The sequence below is a fragment of the Phoxinus phoxinus genome, assembly GCF_949152265.1.
Source record: "Phoxinus phoxinus genome assembly, chromosome: 3".
Taxonomy (NCBI): Eukaryota; Metazoa; Chordata; class Actinopteri; order Cypriniformes; family Leuciscidae; genus Phoxinus; species Phoxinus phoxinus.
Genome location: NC_136878.1, coordinates 42,347,549 through 42,361,868, shown reverse-complemented (window position 1 = coordinate 42,361,868; position 14,320 = coordinate 42,347,549). Strand labels below are relative to the sequence as shown.

Below are 14,320 nucleotides of genomic sequence, written 5' to 3'. Positions count from 1 at the left end.
TCATGGGAGCTGGAGCTCTCATTTAGAGCATATTTTATTTGATGTGGAGTCGGCTGTTTCTGAAGGTAATTTTCTGGCATTAGAAGTCAAAGCCACTGGAGACGTTGCTCAAGGCACATCAGAAGCAGCTTTTAAAATCCTTAACCTCCCTATTCTCTCTCTATCTTTTCCCTGCACTCTCATATAAGGATAATCCTCACACTGGCAGAATACACCCAGAGCTAACCGAGAGAACGGCAGACTCCTGAATGAGAAAGTCTGGGAAAAGAGAGGAGGGGAGAGGGTGGCTTTTGGTGAGGGAACATTTTTTCATGCGTTAAGTAATGGTTGGTGGGAAAACAGAGAGGAAGGAATTTCTCTCACATCCTACCATTCTTTAACCCTCAGATTCTGTACTGCCTTTTAATTGCTCAAATAAATGCCTAAATGAATAATTCACCAAACAAATTAACATTCTGTCATAATTTACTCAGCCTCATGTCACTCTAAACTTTCTTCCATGGAACATATTCCAAGGATATATTGTGCAGAATGTCCATGCTGTCATTTTCCAGACAGTGAACTTGGATTGTGATTTGGTCTGTAGCCAAACCACTTACCCAAACAATATCATAAATTATTATTTTTTAAAGAAAAAACTGACCCGAGACAGACCCGATAAAATGAGATCCGAGTGTGACCAGACAGCAATTATTTTTTAACCAAACTGTGGACGCAAATATAAAATGTAGCATTAATAGTTCCCTTTCAAGGGAACTCGAGCTGCGTTGAGACGCGGTGGGAACGCCTTGCGTGATTGCGTTGTGAAGCACGTGTATAATCAGTCCAATGGAAAAAGGGAGACGTCATAGGCGGGTGACGTCATCGACCAGGAAGCTATAAAGCACTCCCGAGATCATAACACACTAGCTTTGTTGCCTTCAGCAAGTGCGATCTGTGTTACTGTCCTTTGTCTATTTATTGTTTGTCTGTCTCAGTATCTAGATATATATTATGGAGAAAAAAAGAAACAAGAATTCAAAACGTTGTGTTGTTCCCTACCCTCGTGTTATCTCGGGTGGGGACGCGTATCAGCTTTGCGTTGCTTGTTTGGGAGTAGAGCATACCCAGTCAGTTCTCGAGGGGGTTGACTGAGTATTGCAGAGGACATCTGTTTCACCTCGCTCCCGCCGGGCGTTCTTCGAGGAGGACGATTCGGTGCGCGCTTCCCGAGGCGCAAGTCCAGCTGCTGCAGAGGCACAGCGGCGACGCACATCTCGGGGATCGCAAATGGATCTAACAGCGAGGTTTGAGACGGGCGCGCCCTATCTCTGCCTTCACGTGTTAAATCCACTGGCTTGTCTCAGGGAGAAGCACGCGCTGCGGTTTCTTCTCCCCGGGATGAGACACTCGTGCTGCGATCTCCAGTTCCGAGGAATTGGTGATCGTTAGTGTTTAAAAAGGATATATGTATATATATATATTAATAAAGCAGATGTGTGTGAGTTTTCAATGAATAAATAAATAAGTCCGCTTATAACTCTGTTGTATAAAGAGGAGCATATAAAAGGAGGTTTTATTTTGTGCTGATTGCCAAGTTAAAATGTTTTCTGGCCAGCTGAACATTACGAGAGTAGGCTAAAGAGAATATAAGTAAATCTCTATATCTCAGCCTCCTCGTCGGGGATTGTCGTTTTTTCCTATCTCCACACTGAGGAGTTGAGATCGTGGAATAAACCAGTTTCTATTTTATGTGTTTATCCCCAAAACTTCTACTAAAGTAATGTTTTGGGTATTAAATATCATAGTATGACAGTGCCTCGGGTTAAAGAGACGCTTACTAGCTATCTCTCTCCCGAGTCTGCGTCATCCGTACCCCGACGTTATCCACCAGCCATCATAAACAATAGATAAATTTTATTAGGCAGCATTGGTGGGTAAACTATATAAGGACATGGATGAATGTGAGGAAGTCAGCACTGACGCTATTCGAGAATTGCGTCGCGCAACAGATAAACTATATGGGGGAGGGACGGTTTCAAGATATCGTTTCTCCTCTGCGTCCTCTGGGGGGCGACTCTCTGAGGAGGGTCGCAGCGCTGCCAGTTCGGTTGTTTCCTGCTGGTGGCTACGGAGTGATATATATATATATATTACGTTTTTCTGATGTAAAGAAAAATAAAGAAAAATATATATGTCTGTTCTCTGAACGCTTCGCTTTCATCAAAATGAAGATATAAACTATCCAGCGGCGTGTTCCAGAGGTGTCTTCCTCACCGATCTAATGTTCCTGAGACTGCTGGGCGGGAGCAGTCTCAGCCTACTAAAGCTCCTCGCAGCATAAAGTGCTGCAAAACAGAGCGTCGCCATTCGGGCTCATCCACAATCGAGAGGGACCTGGGTGGATCGCTGTCTAGCCAGTTAGAGATACGCAAGATCTGAGAACTGTTTTATCTCTAATATAGCTTGGAAGAAGAAGCCCTGACACTGAGGCTGCAGGCTTCTGAGGGTGGTCCCCTCCGGGGTAGGGACGGTTTTGAGAAATCGTTTCTCCTCGCCGCCCTCTGGGGTGCGACTCTCTGAGGAGGGTCGCAACGCTGCCAGTTCGGTTCTCCTGCCGGTTCGCCGTTTCAGGACACCGAGGTGCCTGCTTTTTCCAACGATCCTCTGAGGAGGGTCGTTGGAACTAAGATAGTTAGAGGTAGGCAAGATCTGAGGACTGTCGTTATCTCTAATAAAACTTAGACAAGAAGTCCTGACGCTGAGGCTATCAGGCTTCTGAGGGTTCCTCCGGGGCAGGGATGGTTTTGAGAAATCGTTTCTCCTCGGCGACCTCTGGGGTGCGACTCTTTGAGGAGGGTCGCAGCGCTGTCAGTTCGGTTGTTCCCTGCCGGTTCGCCGTTCAGGGCACCGAGGTGTCAGCGTCCCCATGCGATCCTCCGAGGAGGGTTGTAGAACGGTCAGTTCGGTTGTTCCCTGCCGGTTCGCCGCTTCAGGGCACTGAAGTGACTGTTCAACCAAATCCAGAGGCCAGTCTCGAGAGACTGGTGCCCTTAGCAGAATTTCTGGCAGCGTGGAAACTACTGCCACATATTTCTCAGTGGGTCCTGCACACTATAGAAAAGGGTTCAGAATTCAGTTCGGTTCTCGTCCGCCCAGATTTCTAGGGGTCCTCCCCACAGTGGTGGACCTCGAGCAGGCTCTGGTTATGGAGCAGGAAGTGCTGACACTTTTGCAAAAAGGAGCTACAGAAGGGGTTCCTCCTCCCAGCAGACAGTCAGGGTTTTACAGCCGCTACTTCATTGTTCCGAAAGAGGATGGGGGGTTGCGTCCTATTCTAGACCTGCGTCAATTAAACAGCAAGTTTCAGAATCTCATGTTCATAGTATGCTTACACTAATTATGATTGTGTCACAGACTCAGCCTGAGGACTGGTCTGTCACAATAGACTTGAAGGACGCTTATCTATCCATCCTCATCACAGGAGGTTCCTGAGGTTTGCTTTCGGGGGCAAAGCATACCAGTATCGGGTTCTTCTATTCGGCCTAGGTTTATCACCCCACACCTCTACAATATGCGTGGATGCAGCTCTGGCTCCTCTGAGACTCCAGCGCATTATACTATCGACGATTGGTTGATCCCAGCTCAATTTGGGCAGATGGCAGTTTGGCATCGAGATGCCGTTCTGTCTCACTTTAAGATGTTGGGGTTGCGACTCAACGCCAAGAAGAGTGTGCTCCTCCCAGATCAGAGGACCACTTTTCCAGGTGTTATTAATGATTCGCTGTAAATGGGGTAAAACTAGGCCAGTCACTCACTGTGGAACAGTTTCAGACTGTTGGGTCTTATGGCAGCTGCGTCCAACGTAATTACTTTTGGCCTTCTGTACATGAGACCCCTGCAGTGGTGGCTCAGGACCAAGGGGTTTTCTCTGAGGGGAAATCCGTTTTCACATGACCAAGGTCACGCGGATATGCCTACGTGCCTCGGTCATGTGAAAGAACCTTGGTTCCTCGCCCAGTCCCAGTGTTGGGGGCTCCTTGTCGACGCTTATGCTATCGACGGATGCTTCCCTCACAAGTGGGGGGTGATCATGAGTGGTCACTCGGCGAAGGGTCTTTGGCAGGACCATCTCCTTTTGGCACATAATTGGCTAGAAGTGATGGCGGTATTCCGAGAATCTCAATACTTCCTGTCAGAACCGAGAGGTCACCATGTGCCTGTCCTTCTGGACAGCACACTGATGGTCTCGTATATCAGAGCAGATATCCTGTTGAGGCAGGGGCTGAGGCCCGGGGAATGGACACTTCACCCCGAGGTGGTGGAGCTTCTTTGGGAGAACTTCGGTTAAAACTTTGCCTTTGTGGTTATCCCTGACGCATCCAGCTCCGCTTGGACTGGATGCGATGTATTAGGTGTGGTCGAGGCTACACCTGTACGCATTTCCCGATATCTTTGCTCCCGGGAGTTACCCTTATCTGGATACTGTGGGCTCGGCCTCTGAGGGGGCCCAGCTCATAGATTCAGGTCTCTCGACTGAGGTCGTGGAGACATACTCCAGTCTAGAGCTCCCTCCACGAGAAGACTGAATATGCATTGAAATGTAAACTGTTCTCTGCCGGGTGCGGAGAACACCTTCTGAATCTTGCTTTCTGCCCTATGGTACAGTACTTGATTTCTGCAATGTATGTTTCTTTGCTGGGTTATCTCTGAGGAGAGATCCTTATTTCATCTTCTCCGTGGTACATGAGGCTGAGGCCTGCACGTACTTGGATTTGCACCTGGTATGGTGGTAGTCTTTCTTCACCCCAGGCCGGGTTGTAATCCTAGGTCCCTACTCAATTTGCGGGTCATTTGTGCTGCAGGCCTTCTGTCCTCCACCTTAATCAGGAAAAGCTAAAGACAGATATTGAGCAAGCGAGTAGTTGAGGCTCTCTCACTTGCTTATGTAGCGGCTGGACAGCCTTCACCTTTGGCTGTCCGGGCCCACTCTACTAGGAGTATGGCTGCCTCTGGGCTTTAATTTCAGGAGTTTCTCTCCACGACATCTGTAATGCGGCAGGCTGGTCCTTTCCGCATACATTTGTCCATTTTTATGACTTGGACCTAGACTCCGCTCCAGGGTCTAGGGGGCTTGTTTCGTAGTATGCGCAGTCTTCATACACAACAGGCATTTGTCATATGGCGTCGTGGGTATAGGGTTCCCACCGCGTCTCAACGCAGCTCGAGTTCCCTTGAAAGGGAACGTCTCAGGTTACGTATGTAACCCTGGTTCCCTGAGAGGGAACGAGACGCTGCGTTGCTTTGCCATACTCCCAGCATGCCTGTGATCATCTTGCTTCAGGCTTTTTCAAAGCTAGTGTGTTATGATCTCGGGAGTGCTTTATAGCTTCCTGGTCGATGACGTCACCCGCCTATGACGTCTCCCTTTTTCCATTGGACTGATTATACATGTGCTTCACGACGCAATCACGCAAGGCGTTCCCACCGCGTCTCAACGCAGCGTCTCGTTCCCTCTCAGGGAACCAGGGTTACATACGTAACCTGAGACGTTTGCATGAGAACATGTTTCCTGTTGATTTTCAAAAATGGTTTTGTTTGAGGAAAAGCACAAAAATACTTTTGTTAAATTGATTTAGTTTGGTATCAATTGCATTTAGATTAGTATTCTGCAATCGGTATATGGCAACAGTTTTTGTTTTTTTAGCTTGGAAGACCAATTCCAAGTAGATAAACTGCTTTTTTTTAAGTATAATTTCATTTTTTACATCATTTCATATTTCTATATTAAACAAATATATTTAAAACAATCTCATAACATTATTTATGCAGTTTTAATTGCATTGTAAATGCATTCAAGTCACCAAGATGATGCATACATTCAATATGGTTAGAAAAAAAAAACCCTGGAATTCAATTAAAGAGAGCAAATATCGACCCTTAATGGGAAAGTTAATTTCTGACTTTCATGTATGTGATAAATCACAGAAAAAAAATTTGTAAAGTTAAACAAATCGCTGCTGTCAGGCGGAAAACCTTGTATATCCAAAACCACAATTTCTCAGGAAATTCAGGACTTTATATATAATGAAACACCATGGTGTAAAAGTTGATAATGTGGCTTTATTTATGCTCAGACACCTGCATGTGTCATTATATTATTAACATTTTACCAAAATGAAGCTCAAATGGAGTTAAGAGGTTTCTGACCAGCGAAAGTCGAACATATACGTTTTGTCATTAGAATGGCCGCATCTGAGGCAGAAAGTGCATCGCATTATGTTTTCATCAACTTACAGGTTATATTATAAAGTTTATTGTAGCTATGTGGGCACTCAGTTTTTTCTGTCATTTAGCCAAAATTTCATGTTATTAACGATGAAGTCCTTTGCACAGGCTATTTAAGACAGTATAGGCTAAACAAATGCTAAATAAAGACACTCTTCTCCGATCTTCAAAAACATACAGCCCATGTATAGCCTACTGTATATATATATATAGATAGTGTTTCTTAAATGCTGTACTTATTCAAAGAAACAGTTCATTTACTCTTGCATTGCAAACAAGCAGAGACGCTACAAAATGTGTGCGGCACTTCATTCACGATAGTGGTGTGTGAAGTTATGAGGTCTGACCGACAGTTTGAGGAGCCAATGCAGTAACAAAGTTCAGTCACATGCTCTTTTTAATACTTTTCATTGGTTAAATATGTTCAAAGCCCACAGACAGACGAAAAGGGCGACCAATGGTAATAAATCTGGAGACACAAGGTCTGCGTCTAACATCAATTTACTATAAAACTAATATAATTAATGTCTATGCATCACACTTGTGGAAAAAAACTGTTTTTACCTTCAACATTTTTCTTCTTATAATTTTTTTATAGTAATTCTGAATTTAAAGAAATATAAATGTATCATTAAAAAAGTTAATTTCTGAGGTAAAATAAGTATGTAAAATATAGGTAAATATTATAAAATATACATGTTTCTGTTATTTGGTACTGTGACTCGACTTGACTTGCTTGGTTTCAGCCACGGACTTGATGTGTGCAGATTTAGACTTGACTCGAGACTTGATGGCAGGGACTTGAGACTAACTCGTGACTTACATGTGTGAACTGCTCTCACCTCTGCTGTGTGGGCAAGAGAGAGACAAACAAGCTGAGGACATTTCTGATTAAAGCTATCTAAAAACCTCAGGTGTTACCATCAGGACCCAATGGCATTTACATACACTATAAATATTTTGCGTTCTGTTTGTGCTTAGCACAGTCCACTTGCTCATTGGATGTTATGCCAGGTGTCAACGTGGGATTAGAGGTCATGGGTCACATTCCCAGATTTCACCTGCTATTTTCCAGCAAGATGTTAATGTGGTGGTGTCTTACCTGCTGAGAAGAGGAACACTGCAACCATACGATAGTGCCTTCTGTGTGTGCCTTTACACAAAGAGATCAGTGCGATAAGAAATGCCACTAATGTCACAGATGCCCCAGCTAACAACAATATCAGCGTCGCTATTTGCCAGTCTGAAAGAGAGGGACACAGAAAATCATTGGTTAAGAAACCATTTACAACTGACAAAGTCATAACTATCTATTATAAGAGTTAAAGAGATATTTCATCATCCAAACATTAAAATTCATTCGGAATACAAATGGAGAAATGTAACACAAAAAAATTTGGCAATGACCTGCGTCCAGTCTCAACATGCAATAAATTCCAAGTGTTTTGAGGGCAAACCTAAAATTTAAATGTAGTATTAAGCACATTTTTCTTAATTTTGATTTCTCAAAATAGTGCGCTCATCAGCTTTTCCAGAATCAACCGGCGTGATGGCCTACTGTTGATCTTATGCACTCTTTAAAGGGATAGTGCACTTTAAAATGAAAATACACTCACCCTCAAGTTGTTTCAAACCTGTATGAATTTCTTTCTTCTGCTGAACACAAAGATATTTTGAAGAATGTCGGTAACCAAACAGTTAACTGGTCCCATTGACTATCATATTATTATTTTTTTCCTACTATGGAAGTCAATGGGACCAGTTAACTGTTTGGTTATTGACTTTCTTCAAAATATCTTCCTTTGTGTTCAGCAGAAGAAAGAAATTCATACAGGTTTGAAACAACTTGAGGGTGAGTATATGATGACAGAATTTTCATTTTAAAGTGTACTAATCCTTTAATGAACATCATAAACGCATGAAGGTCGCTGTTCACTGTCATTATGGACGAGCGTGAGCATATTCACACTGAGTGCAAATTTCCAAAGCAAAAATCCATTAAATGGAAACAAAGGAATCTTCTGGATTGATTGTGAACATTTGCTTGGTGTTTAACCACTGAATCATATTGTATGTAAAACACTGAAGCATGATTTACCTTTGTTCAGATTTGATGTTAATAGTTTTAAGGTGAAAACGTGCCGGTCGTTTGCAACACTTAGTCTTGGAGTGAATGAGCTTAAGCAGAGTCAAACCTAAACATCTCTAACCCCACAGAGGCCATTAAGCAAACAGATGGGAGGAAATGACATTATATTTACACTTGCCTCTATCTGCCAAATGGCAACCTTCCATCCTTCCCCCTAAACACTCCTTTAACACCCATGTGAACGAAGAGGCACTGAAAATGTTCTACACCTTTGTAGGTGTAGGACAAGCATTACAACCAATTAAATATGTTGACATTGCTGGACAAAGGCAATTTCACATTTAGGCAGCTTTTTCACTAAAGCCTGCAGATTCCATTTAAAGTGAGAGTTCAATTGATTGAAGCACTGTAAAACCAAGATAAATGCAACAAATACTGTGAGCGCACATTTAAAATTAATGCCAAGCTGCTATGTTGTTACATTTTGCCATAGTACCAAAAATGCCTTTTGGCTGGATGAATGGGGCCGATGACTGCCAGGGGCCTGGAGAAGTGAGCCCTGTAGGATCCTGACAGCCAAAGAAAAAGTACTGCGAAAGTAAAACTGATAATGACAGACAAACGGTGCATTGAATGTGTGCCAGTAACTGGACTGACAAAATGATAAATGTTATTTGTCCAAGGCACTTCCTCGGCACAAATGTGGCTTCTGAACGCATTTTGTCAGTGATGCAATTAAATTCATTTTTGTAATTGTGACCATATTTTTTATATGTGCAAATGCATGTATTGTTTGGATATTTTTTCACATTTAAGGCACTGCCTACATAGATTAATTAACCACTTAATTTACATTTGCAAAATAAAGTTGAAATTATGAAACATTTAAGTTCTTACTCAGCTTTTGAGATTTCAATCATAAGGTATAAGGCTCGTTTGCTTTCTTTTTTTACTCAGAAAATGCATGTATGGGGCAATAAGAGGAGGGCTGGCCTTGGAACCTCGGTCATAAGGCTATAATCTGTCCATGACAGTCTCATGAGTTCGCTAGTGCAATGGAATTAGAACAGAATGCAGAGGTCACGTTTTTAACATGCCTTTTAAACTCACATGCCAAAGATGTCTGCATATAGACTAGCAAGAAAGCAATGCATTGCAGACAGAATATAAGAATGCATCCTGTGTGCAAAATGTACTGAGTACTGTAGATTACTGATATGGAAATAAAACAATATGCTGAATTATAAAGTCACTCTTTGTAATGTCTATTAAAGCTTTGGTCTGTCATAATCAATTCTAAAAATGACCAACGCATTTTGGCTTGAGAGCCTTCTTCAGGGTATACAACAGACACAAGGCATGAACATTTTAAGAAAACATCTCCATACTGAGTTACTTATACAAAGAAAGTTAACAACGGCTGACAAGCTCCACACAAGACGTCACACTAACTGGTTAAAAGGTTAATGATCAAGATGAAACAATCATCCAATCAGAAAACACATTCCCCTTTTTGCACTTCTATCTTCTGCTTCCACGCACAGCTAGAGAAAACGGAGAAAAGGGTGTGTGTTGTCTTTCCTTTGGCTAAATAGGTAGGAAAACTTCAACACCCATAATGCACTGGGTATGTTGCCGTCCAAGGCCACTCCCAGTCTACTCCTATTGGATAAGCTTGACCAGAGTCATATACCTTGAAGGAGTTGGAAATACTTTTTATCAAACTTTTAGTCACAATGGTGTCGACTTGTTTTCTAGTGAAGGATCCACCGTGTTGTAGGCAGTGGCTAACGGCAGCAAAGTATAGGAAACATGAAGAGAACACTGCAACGGAAAATCTGAAAAAAACCTCTGTGCTTGTAGTTTACATTTTAACTTTAAATTTCCGTTTTCACAAAATCCCTAAAGCAGTCGCATTTTGCATCATCCGGTGGACTTTTGCTGACAAATAAACTGGAATTTCTTGGTCCAGGTAACAAAGAAAAAGTAAACTATGTTAATTTAGATATACCACTGCACTGACATTGTAACAATGCAAAGCCGGTTGAAATTCAGATGACTTTCTTTTCTTTTTTCTTTTTTTACTGAACAGACAGCACAAACTAAGACATGACAGACTGCTTTCTGCTGAGGCACATGCTGGTTTTAGTGTGCTGGACAGTTCTGTGAGAATGCTGGATTTCTGATTTGGCATGATACACGAGTGAAATGTTTTATCACACTAGGCATAAAGCTTATGCCGCCGTTCTCTCTCACACACATTCTTTTCAATAGTTTTTTTGTCATAATTCCTCTCAAGTCTAATCCCACTTCTCTTGCCCCAAATAAGACAAGAAAGGCACTCAGAGTAAATTAGCCCTTAATTTGATCCTTTTACAATAATCTCCCAGGGGTTCAAGGATTGTGTGTGTGTCTCACTCACACACACAAACACATGCACCTACATACACTTTACCTCAACACACACACTCTCTGATACCTCTAAGCACTTTATTCATTTGTGTCCTCCTGGGTGTTGTTTTTTTAATGAGTTGTGCCAAAAAAGAGCAGTGAGCTCAATATAGCCCGTAACACAAGCACCATCAGTCACAACAGCCAATCAACAGCATGAGTGTGTGAGGCAGAAAAGACACAAGGGTTTTCCCAGGGTATCTATGTCATTGATTATGCATTGAGCCCTGTTCTCTAAAAACACCATGTAAAATGGGACCAGAGTGAAAGCAAGTTTAGAAATGCCTTCTACATGAGCTCCACCCAGCTCTTCTACTATGGACAAGGAACAGATCAACCTTACAACAAAACTTTACTTTGGTCTTTATTAGATCTTAATTTATCATTTATATTCAGTAAGTACTGAAAAATAAGCAGTCTAGCTTTGGAGTCTCTTCGTTTAATTGAGATGAGTGTGAGTTTGATGCAGAATAGTGAGCAGTTTAGTAACAATACATTGAGGAAATAGTTCCACCAAAAAAATGATAAAAAATTATTTACACACCACCAGATTCCAAACCATATGTTTTTCTTAAGTGGAATATGAAAACCGATATTTTGAAGAACGTTCATGCTGCACTTTTCTACAAAACAAATTCAGATATTTTAAGCATTATGTAATCATGTTTGTTTTAATGACTTTGTGTTATTGATACTGATGATCTATTCATTAGTGGGGAAAATCAATAGGTCACTCTCAAATCGCATATTCATACCTGGTAATCTGTTTCATGGAAGAGAGAAAGTCTTATGGAATTGAATTTGACAAAGGCAAAGAATGAGGTGTAACTATTACTATAAAACCTTACTATGTAGTTAGAAATGTTTAGAAACTGGACTATCAATTATATTTAAGGACTGATATACTGGCTGTTTGATTTGGAATATTATCATTTGATTATTATCAGACTGTTTTATTTTGTTACAGTTTCCAGAACACAGATTAAGTTCAGTCCACTGAGTCTGATCCAGAACTAAACCGCACTGTGACTAAAGCTAATCCTGTTCGCAAAGACTCAGAGCAAGTCATACCCCAATCAAATCCTCGAGATCGTTCGAATATAATGCAGGATTGCCTCTTTCACTTACCCCAGCATGAGCTCACATTCATTTAGTAAAATCACACACTTCAGAAATAAATCACATACAGAGGGAGTGTCTCTGATTTCATTCACCTTGATTTCTTACCTTTTCCTACACATTAAATGTCAGTATGCAAATCTTGATATTTATTTTAAAAAACTATAAATATTTTTTAAATGACAAATAAGTATTTTAAATAAATATTATGAACTATTAATCCATTAATATACAGTATCAGAAGCCGATATGCCAGTTGCAATTATTCTCTGGTTACTGTAATTTGATTTAATTCCACATTTTTGACATATAATGCAATAATTGTGAAGTTTACATTTAGGTAATGTACATTTTAATTTTACATTTCAAATAGGCCTATAAGAAATGTAAAAACCTAGATTCACAGCAAAGTTATTTTCCGTTCTTCGTCTAAGGGGATAATGTGTATATATTGAATCCATTGCAGCGGTATAATGTGTACTGGGACGCTTTCTGAGAAGTGTCTTTCTGTGTGGACGTTTCGGGAGACAAAGACCGCGCCAGTACCGAATTGAGTTCTCTTTTGTTTCTTATCGCGTTTGAATGGTTTAAAATCAGTTGAATTAATGATTGGAGAATCATAGGATAGGCCGACATTTGGAACATTCCCTTTCTGGACCATCCCGATGGTGATACTGTTACGATACCAGGGAAAATAGTGGATGCTGCGTTAAAAATGTAAGATGATAAACTAAAAATATATATATATATATATATATATATATTTGACAGCCCTAAAAAAAAATCGTTAAGAACAATTATTTATATTGAAACTAATCGGCAGCACAAAATTCATGACTCATGAGGCACTATGTATGACATTTTACAAAGAAAACTTGCTTTGTCATAAAAAGCTCAAATTATTTGATATTTTGTCATCTTGACCTTGGCACGCAGTAGTGAGGTCCTCTCAATGATATCATTTCCTGTTTTATGTTTTTTTTATGCATGTTTATTTGTACCACAAGATTTTGTTTGTATGACATGACTGATTTAGCATACAAACGTTGGTGATAGCAGGGTTGGTTATCGTCTGAGATTTAGCAATTCTGATTTTAGATTCCAAACCCTAGTTGGTGTTTTTCAAAAGAAATAAGAAATGAAATTTATCCTAAACTAATTTTTAAAGTTTTTATTAAAAGAAAAATGATATCCTGACAGTGAAGAAATTAAAACATGCTTATCATTAAAGAGATGCATTTAAGTCTTTGTCTACAACTGAGACTAGAAGCATTTGTAGTGTCTCAGGCTTTTGGAGCCACTGTCCATCTGTTCTATCTTAATTCAAGTTTTTTTCCAGAGCATTCTGTTTCGTGAATGTGCCTATGGGTTTGAGCGGTAGGGGTCACCACACTAAGTTAAAAGAGAACATGAACTGACCTACATGAATGAATCACAACGGAGACAAAGTAAGAAACAGGTGTGTATCCTCGAATTGGGCACAATTCAGTTAATCAATAGCCACATAAGCCATTTAGCCAGTGCATTGTTCAAGCAAATCGGCATTTATGTGGCTTAGTCTGGCTCTATTCTGGTGTGTGATGGTTACATTTCACAATCAACAATTTCTGTCTGCATTCATTTTATTCACCCTTCGAATATAAAGTTTCAATCACAAATACAACATTGCAAAACTAAAATGGGTTGCAAACTTACAAAATCATCAACTATGTGTGTGTGTGTCCTTCTCGCAAGAAATCCTCTTATCTCTGTCCCACAAAGCATGCAACACAACCCCTTCCAATCGAAGTTTAAGAGTGTATCCTCAAGCTTCCCCTTAGGACAGATCTGTACAGAGAGATAGGCTAATGATAAAAGATGACGAAGACAGAGAGAAATACGGACTATACATCAATACAGCCATAATCCCACAGAAAGCATCTCTAGGGTTCTCTTCCACACTCCATTCCCAGTGAGGAGCCTGCTGTAGGCTGTCTCATCAGAAACTGCCCTGGGATTCTTCAGAGATCGCCATCTTTCTCAGCAGTGTATGCCAGAAGGACAACAAGAGAGCCAGCCAGAGAGAACATAAGAGAGGGAATGCACCAAAGAACTGTTTCAAGACATGCCAGGGACCAAACTGCGGCACAGCGGCACAGAAAACAAGAAGAAACCCCGTGTTTCTGTCTTTTTCTATATGGCTTGCAAATGTATTCTCAACACTGATGAGGTCTGGAATGGAATTCGATTTAAGATCTGGTTCACTGCAAATTGTCACTTGATGTGACCCGAGTAGGTCTGAAATAAGACACTTCTGTCATTTACTCATCCTGATGTCATTCCAAACGTGTATGACTTTGTTATTCAATGAGCAGTTAAAAATTCTGAAGACTGTGCAATGTCATTGCAATTACA

General features: G+C 40.9%; 1 protein-coding gene across 1 annotated transcript in view; it reads right to left on the bottom strand.

Annotated features, from left to right (window-relative positions):
* The window catches only part of LOC306995198 (transmembrane protein 47-like), a 30,091-nt gene that overhangs the window by 13,698 nt on the left and 2,073 nt on the right, over positions 1-14,320 (bottom strand). The window contains exon 2 of the mRNA XM_079606563.1: positions 7,370-7,510. Coding sequence (XP_079462689.1) covers positions 7,370-7,510 — 141 coding nt within the window. The remainder of the gene's footprint in view (positions 1-7,369; positions 7,511-14,320) is intronic.